At 47.0% G+C, this 8,284-nt stretch overlaps 2 protein-coding genes across 4 annotated transcripts; both read right to left on the reverse strand.

Moving 5' to 3' along the window:
• Positions 1-785: 785 nt before the first annotated feature.
• Positions 786-2,453, reverse strand: LOC112842656 (uncharacterized). The gene is made up of 3 exons (XM_025899683.1): positions 2,380-2,453; positions 999-2,321; positions 786-799 (listed from the first exon to the last, which is right to left on the reverse strand). Exons 1-2 carry the CDS (start codon positions 2,451-2,453, stop codon positions 1,343-1,345), a joined length of 1,053 nt encoding a protein of 350 aa, XP_025755468.1. The 3' UTR covers positions 786-799; positions 999-1,342.
• On the reverse strand, positions 2,211-7,566 carry LOC112842822 (uncharacterized). 3 transcript variants are annotated; one of them, XM_025900246.1, is made up of 2 exons: positions 6,744-7,566; positions 2,211-5,783 (listed from the first exon to the last, which is right to left on the reverse strand). In XM_025900246.1, the coding sequence occupies exon 2, from the start codon at positions 4,565-4,567 to the stop codon at positions 2,903-2,905; it is 1,665 nt and encodes a 554-aa protein (XP_025756031.1). In that variant the 5' UTR covers positions 4,568-5,783; positions 6,744-7,566; the 3' UTR covers positions 2,211-2,902. The 3 variants fall into 3 exon arrangements, with proteins under 3 accessions (XP_025756031.1, XP_025756032.1, XP_025756033.1); XM_025900247.1 differs by lacking the exon at positions 6,744-7,566 and having other exon boundaries at positions 2,211-4,335; positions 4,432-6,223; XM_025900248.1 differs by lacking the exon at positions 6,744-7,566 and having other exon boundaries at positions 2,211-4,040; positions 4,138-6,223.
• Between the last annotated feature and the right edge of the window lie 718 nt (positions 7,567-8,284).

Consider the following 8,284-nt stretch of genomic DNA (forward strand, 5'->3'; position numbering starts at 1 on the left):
CACACTGTGTGTTGTTAACACTCTCAGTGGGTGTCCTCTAACTATATGTGCTACTTTCTGGATGGCCTTTGCCACTCCAGCTACATGCTGAGTGCATGTAGGGTGCCTTTTCTCCATGTTGTCTAAGCATACACTGATGTACATCAAAACCTGTCTACCTCCCCCTTTTTTCTGAAACAAAACGCCATTCACCACCCCTTTTGTTTCAGAAACATCTAAGAAGAAGTCCCTGTTGTAATCTGGCACAGCTAAATCTACTGCTCGAGAAAGATCCTGTTTCAGAGAAATAAAGCATTGTTCAGCTTCAGTAGTCCAGTTCAACTTAGCAGTCAGGTCTCTCATTCCATGCTGCTTCACCAAATCACGCAAAGGCTTAGTGCGGCCCACATAGTCTGGAATGTACTGCCGGCTGTAGCCTGTGAGACCTAAAAAAGAAAGCATCTCTTTCACAGTCTCCGGCCGTGGGTGGGAGAGAATGGCACTTCTATGAGCAGCCATCATCCCCACCATATGCTGTTTCACCTCTCTCCCTAAAAAAGTCACCTGTGGTCTCACCAACTGTAATTTGTCTTTACTCACTTTAAAGCCCGCCTCTGCCAGTCTCCTGAGCACGGTCATGGTGGCCTGAAAGCAAGCGTCTGCCGTGGGAGCGGCAATCAGGAGGTCATCAACATATTGAACCAGAGTGCAGCCAGCCGGCATCACACATGGTTCCAACATCTGCTTCAACACCTGGTTAAAAATCCCCGGTGACAGAGCAAATCCCTGTGGCAACCGAGTATACCTTAACTGTTGACCCCTGTAAGAGAAAGAAAACACATCACGCAGAGAGTGGTGCAAAGGTAAACAAAAGAAGGCATTTGCCAGGTCAATGCATGTAAACCAACGCTGATCTGGGGAGAGATTTGTCAATGCAGTAAATGGATTAGGAACTGGCACAGTTTTAGTTTTCAAAATAGCATTAATGGCCCGCAAATCATGAGCCATACGATATTTACCTGTGCCATGCTTTTCCACTGGCAAAATAGGCGTGTTCCATTGAGACGTGGAAGGCTCCAACACCCCCACCTTTAACAGCCCTTCAATAGTCTCTGCAATGCCTTCCTCTGCCTGTGGTGAATGTCGGTACTGCGGACGCCATATTGGAATGTCAGATTTAAGTTCAAAGGTCACAGGCGAACAGGTGGTTAAGCCAACATCCGTAGGCCCCTGTGACCACAGTGTGTGAGGCAACTGTGAGAGGCCTTTAACGGCCTCTGGATGATCTGTCAGTTCCCTGCCATGTGTCCTACGAATGTGACGATGTTCCAACATAGTGTCATCTGTGTGTGATGTTGAAATTCTATGTTTTAGTACTTGGGGAGAAGGAAACATCAGGAGTCTGTGTGAGTTGCCAATCAATTGCTCGTGAAGCTACTCGCATCATGGGACCCAAGTCCTTCGCTTGATGTCCAGAATGAACCGCTAGAGACACATGAGGCACAGATTCATCACTCATTCGGAACCAGCTCTTTTGTTCCTCCGACAAATGGACCAGGGCTGCTACCCCCTGCGGTCCAACATAAATATCTCTGGTAGAGACCTGCCATGCCTTCCCCTCCAGGAATTCATGGAACAGATCTTCATACCACTCAGTGTTTTCGCGATCATAAAAGAGTGTCACGTGGTATGGGTCAATGGGTGGAGCATACACGTCGAGGGCCATGATCCAGGGCCGCCAGAGTTGGAAGTGTGCCAGGATGCCGTTAGAGGTCGTCAGCCGAGCCCAGTAGATTTCTGCTGTACGATCAATGTCCTCAGACAGCAGCCACTGTCCTCTCGTACCTGTGGCCACACACGGAAGCTGTGTGCCATCCTTCAGAGTCACTGTTAAACCATCAGGCCCACACATGATCACAGCTCCCAGTTTGATGAGCAGGTCTCGCCCCATCAAGTTCACAGGCACCTGCGCTGAAATGACATATGGATGAGCCACTGCTTGCTTTCCAATTTCAGTCTTTAAAGGAACAGTCACTGGCAATGTCATTGAAACCCCAGAGAAGCCGACCACGCTGACCTCGTCCCCAGATAATTTAGTGTTATCAGGAACTTCTTGGATGGTTGAATAAGTAGCTCCCGTATCAACAAGGAACGGCAGAGTCAGTCCATTCACCGTCAGTGAGAGTAAGGGGTCTGCCTTTCCCCCCTCTCCTCGGCCTCCCTGTGGGTGTGTCACTGCTGCCAGTCCTGGCTGTTCCAGCCAGCCTCCCAGGTCGGCATTTGAGGTCTTGGTCCAGGGATCATGTGTGGGTTTGGAGCCTGATGAAATGGACCACCCCTTCCTGCTTGAGGCGGACCCATTTGCTGTTGAATTTGTGGCTGCTGTGGACAGTCTCTCACCAGGTGCCCAGGCTGATAACACATCCAACAGACACCTCTAAACCCACGACCCGCTCCAGGCACACCCCTTCCATAGCCCAAGGTGCCCCTCACACCCACCGGGCCACCACGACCTCTAGCCCTACCCCTACCGGGCCACACATTACCTCCCCAGCTGGCCATGGGTGGACTCTGCAAACCATCATAATGTGTCCAGGGATTCACTGGATAAACATTTGGATTAAATTCAGGTCTATTAGAATCAGGTGGGCAGCCTTGAGCTACCATCACCTTTGATGAATCAGTTAATTTGTTCTCTTTTTTCTTTTCACTTACCTTCTGTCTCGCTTCTCCCAAGTTCAGCTTAAGCAATTGTTCCTGAAGCTCCTCCACCTCCCCTTTTTTCTTATCTTCACCTTGCTTGTATTTATCCAAATAATGCACCAAATGTCTCTCCCAGCGATGTGCGTCTGCCCCTTCTAAATCAGGGACATCCAAAATCTTTTCTCTTACCTTTTCTGGTATCCCTTCTAATACTGCCTTTCTAAACCACACCTGGTGAAGACCACGTGCAGAAGGATTGTAACCTGTGTTCTGCATCCACTTCTTTCACCTGCTCTACATAATCTCTAGGGTTTTGATCAGGCTTCCATTCCAACTTTGTAATGGCAGCCGCATTTGGGGTTGGATATTGTTGACGCACAGCATTTCCAATCTGCTCCTGCACTCTGAAAAAGGACGTGGAGTCCGGTCTAGTGATGACAGCTGCCAGTACCTGGATTTCCTCCAGCGCAGTAACTGTCATACACCGGCCAGCTATGGCTCGAAAATCCCCCAGGGCGAGCTGTGTGCCTGATGTCACTTTATCAAGTTGTCTCAGCCAACCCGCCCCTCCATCAATGATGGGTGGGAGCATCTGCACTAGGGCTGTAACATCCCCTACTCCATATGGTTTATATCGTCTCTCACCCCCTGCTGTGACCACTAGGGGCATTTCTAATGCATAATTGGAATGTCCCATGACCCCCTTCTGGGGGTTTTCTGCCGCTGTCATTTGACTTCTTCTCAACATTGGATGTTCTCCACGCATTCCTCCACTTTGAAGCCATTGCTCCTCCATCTCCTCTCGCTCTTTTCTAGATCCAAACGCGTGGCGTCTTCTTGAGTCATCTTCATCCCCTCCTGCACTCTGAAGCACACTACATTCATCTATATCCTCTTCCAGAGTGCCCTGTATCCATCCATCCCAAGAGTCAACACCTCTTACCTTAGGTATGTGCACCTTAAGATGCACCTTTTTTCTCACATCCGAGGGCGGGACTGCTTTCCCTTCAGCTACTCCTTTTTGCTTTTTAAATTTTTCAGTCAGTTCTTCTTCTTCGAGTCGCTTGCGAAGCATCTCCACCAATCTCTCTGCCTCTCCGGCTAATAATTCCGGAGGAGACCTAGCTGTTGCTCCTGCTGCACTGGACCGTTCTTCTTCTCCTTCCTCGTCCTCCTCCTCTTTATGATCCACATGGGTCTGGACCTGAGCAGCAGGTGGCTCTGTCTTTTCAGGTTCTATTGTTATCATTTGTTGCTGCGGCTTTGGGCGGTGCTGCTCCTCATACTCACACTCAGCCTGCCCTCCAGTTAGTCGCAGCACCACACCATCTTCATTCTCCATGCTGCCATCCTTAATGCTCAACATAGGATAATTACCGAAATATGGAGGAGGACATGCTGAAAAAAGAGGAGCCGTGGGCTGTGGGTGTGGAAGACAATCAGGTCTCAACTTACCTTCCTCTTCCACAGGTTCCCTCATCCAGTGCTCCAATCCTTGGCAGCTGATTCCCCATACAGCCAGCCTGGCTCGTCTCTCCTCCTCCTCTTTTATTCGGTCCTTAACTCCCCTCTTCTCCAAGATATTTGCTCCATCCAACTCTTTCCTGAGTTTCTCCTCCTTCTCCTCAGATGCCTTGGCCGCTTCCAACAAAACTTTTGCAAGAGAGCATCGCATATCAGCTTTTATTCCAGCTTGATCACATACACTCATTATTTCCTTCCCCATTTCCAGTATTTTACCATTCTTACCTGTTAGATGTCCTGTCATGGTGATCTTCAATGCTTCCCCTAATTTCTCTTTTTGCTTCTCAACAGTTTTCCATTGCATTTCTCCCTCCGTTGGACTCCTCACTCCTTCTCTAATAATCTCCTGTTGATCAGTCATTATTTTAACTCACCTGAAATTCCCTTTACTTACCACCAGATGTCGCTGTAGTTTTCCTCGGAACCCTCCGAGCTCCTCCTTGGTACTCCTCCTCCGTCCCACAGATGAGTCCGCCCCCTGAGGCTGGCTATCGCACACCTCCTACTTCTCGCAGTCCCCTTCACAACTCACTGCGGGACACTTCCTCCTCTGCTGATCCAGGAGAACGCCCCAGTCAGCACCAAGAGCGGGTGCCGTCCGCTCACACCTCACAAAACTAGGACAATTAGGCTCACAATCGTCAGATCGCGCCACATTTGCCTCACGAATTATTCAAACTGCGCCACGGACTGGATACCGCAGTTTCTCTTCCCCAGAAAAAATAAAACCAAATTCAACCCCCCAATTGACTTCACAGTTTGCAATAATTCGCGACACGGCCTCCTGCCGCGATTTCTGCACACCACAAACACACACTTTTAAACCCAAATTCTTTTTGTTACTTTAATTGACACCCGTACTTCAGACGAGACACAGAACTGCGCTTTCAAACACACTACACAGCCCTCCTTCTGCATCAGGCACTGGTTCAACTCAGCTCGGAATCTAACCGGCGAAAGCAACCGATCCTGGTTTTATGCATACTTCAGACTGTGACAGGGACCTCTCCCCGACTTAGTTATTTAAGGAGCCACGAATCCCCAGGTGACCACCCTGGATCTCCTGCCCTCACAGGTCCTAGCCCCGCGTCCGAGACTAGGTGGGGCTACCAAGCCCGTGACACACACGGCCCTCACCAGTGACGAGGCCTTTCAGCCCCGCTTTCTAACTAATAGTAACACAAGTTTCCTGCTTTAACGCACGGAGGACGGATCACAACACCGCCACTTTGTTCCTAATAACTAAGACGGATCACACACCGCCACGGATGAAACACTGATTCTATTAATTACTAACTAAGACGGATCAAACACCGTTTCTTTTAACTACTGAGTGAAATTACACTGAGATACGCTCAACTTGGCGAACAGATAATTTAGACTTTATTCAATATGCACACTTCGAAAATAAACAGGTGGTGCTTACCTTGTAAATAATTGAGCCGGCTCTCTCTTCGCCTCGTTTTCACGATCTCAGCTCTGCCAATTCGTCCTCTCTGGGCCTCGAGCGAATCCCGGGTTTCGGCACCAAAACTGTTACGAAAAGCAGTTCCACCCCGGTTCGTAGATTCGTCAGACTTTCAGAAAGAACACCGGGACTCAGTAGTCAAGTTAACAATACCTTTATTCATACACACTTATTGATTATACCTTCTAGAAGGGAGATGTACAGAACCCCGGACTTTCTCTGCAGATCTCAACTCCTTTGTCTGTTACATGCAGTTTTGTATGAGTGACCCCCCTTCTAATCCCTCTACGAGGTGCCATAAAACTAAGCACTATGTTTACATGTTTGTGTGTGTACGAGCACGTGAATGCCTACATGTGCGCATACTTGTGTGTATGTGGGTGTGGGTGTGGGTGCGTAACAGTTAAAGCACTGTTTGTGTGTCTCTGTATACGTGACTTCCTGGGGGGTCATAAAAGTCCATCTCCCTTCCAGACCACAGTTATCCAGTTACAATAATGAGACCCCCACTCAGGTATCTACTGGTGAATTTCCACTCAGCATTAACTCTTCTCGGTCTTACATTCACAGTTCAACTGGGGGGAGGGTCTCCTAAAATCTACTCCTAACTTTATGACACCGTCAGGCGTTTATTACATCCAGGGCAGTGTCAGTGCCTCTACAATAGTTCTATCCTAGCTAACACATTCCTAAACTCTAAAATAAGCTAAACATTCCTACAACTTCCACGCTTTAAACGCTGCATGCTACACTCTGTCCCGCACTCGATATATTATGATCTGCACACAGCTGTTGTCACGAACGTCGCACTCGCTTACGTCACTGTCATGAGACGTTCTTGCAAAAAATCACGGTTTTAGTAACGCAGCGTTCCTACGTGAAAGTAACGGTAATCTAATTACCGTTTTTGCAATAGTAATCCCTTACATTACTCGTTACTTGAAAAAAGTAATCAGATTACAGTAACGCGTTACTTGTAACGCGTTACTGCCCATCTCTGCTTGGCACTGTTTAAAGCCCCAAACCTCCAGTCGAGGCAAAATCCTAGGGAGGAAACAAAACTCCTTACAGTCACCAAAAGTAATCTAAGGGCTCCAACAGGCAGGGGCAAAATTTCAACTCTCCAAAAACGCCAATACTCCGACACTAATCTTCTGTCAGATAGCTCCTAAAGAACACTTCTGAAGAAAGCATCTGATGAGTAACAGGTGTGCCAGGTTCAGTGACTCACTGCCCCGCCTACCTATACAAAAAGGGAGGCACCAAAAACACATACAGACAAAAACACCACATAACCAAAACCGAACTCCTAACATGCTTAGTTTCACTTTCTGTCTGCACCTCATATGCTCTGCAAAAGCATGCAGTTCCCTGTCAGCCTGCGACCTAGTTTACACTCAAAGCTGTCCCTCTCTTATACTTATGTATAAGAGAGAAACAATATAATCAGCAAATAAGCACTAAGAATATATATTTAAATCCCAAAAGTAGTCTCCGGCACCAGCCTGTTACTTTGGTACGAATTCTGTAAACAGATGCATGCTCAGCTGTAATGGCTGCCACTGCCCTCATAGTAGTAGACTCTCCAATTACTTCTGGAAAAGGAGACTGAGCACACAGAGACACCAGTTCAAGTCTGAAGCAGCAGCAGCCCGCCTGATTATTATATACTTCCTATGCCATTATAAGAGTTGATACAATGTGCCTGTATAGACCTTAATTCATCTAACTTTTGAAAGTCAGGCTTCATACGTGAAAGCTGCTACCTATTGACTATGTGCATGTTAGCATATGCTACTTTCAGTGCGGAAACTCCTGTGGGGAGCTTTGTTTCCGGTGTCCTATTCATGCCTTGTTTACGGTCCAAAACAAGTTAAGCAAAGGAATGAATCAAGCGGCGATTTACATTTCTATAGATGTCTTGGGCATTTACCCAATATATCTGTAAATGATGTTCATCGACTTGTCGATATTTTCCCCCGCGCCTGAGAGCAAAAGAGAAAAGGGATTCAAATGTTATTTCTCAGCTGTCCCTCGTTTATCGCGGGTGTTATGTTCTAAAAATAACAAGCGATAGGTGTTAAGGGAAAATCTCCCAAATAGAAGGCTGCCAAAGTAAAACAGAGACACAGTGAGACAATATAATCAATCACATGTACATGGGGTGAACGTCTCTAATGAGAGTCACACCAGTACTCTTCTTTATTGCAGTTTATATAGGCATGTAGGTTACACAGCAGACGGAGGCAGTCTCCGCCTGTTCTCAGAGTATAGATTGCTTAACTGACAAATGCATATCTTACTAAACATTCTGTCCGTACTATACTAAACGTCTGCTTAAGTGGCATTTTCCGTTGCTCTTTGCACAGGAACTTGTCTTCACAGGCATTTGATAAGCATAGGCAAGGTTTCATGTTTTATCAGGGTGAATCGTCATTCAGAGTTTACACAATCACAAGCAAAGCATATTTGAATAATAAACAAAATCTTTTCACATTTCCCTCCTGTTGTTTAACTTTCACACTAGTTAAAACACCATTGGTTTATTATCTGTGCATGATTTCTTGCAGCGCATTTTTAATCAGCACGTCATACATTGGTGTATCACAG

This window comes from Oreochromis niloticus, linkage group LG3, assembly GCF_001858045.2.
Source record: "Oreochromis niloticus isolate F11D_XX linkage group LG3, O_niloticus_UMD_NMBU, whole genome shotgun sequence".
Classification (NCBI taxonomy): Eukaryota; Metazoa; Chordata; class Actinopteri; order Cichliformes; family Cichlidae; genus Oreochromis; species Oreochromis niloticus.

Excerpts from the sequence above, each read along its gene's own strand:
- LOC112842656 (XM_025899683.1), bottom strand. The coding sequence starts at position 2,453 with ATGGAAGGGGTGTGCCTGGAGCGGGTCGTGGGTTTAGAGGTGTCTGTT. Across the intron at positions 2,322-2,379 it reads GTTATCAGCCTGGGCACCTG|GAAGGGGTGGTCCATTTCAT; the intron begins GTGAGAGACTGT and ends CGCCTCAAGCAG.
- LOC112842822 (XM_025900246.1), bottom strand. The coding sequence starts at position 4,567 with ATGACTGATCAACAGGAGATTATTAGAGAAGGAGTGAGGAGTCCAACG.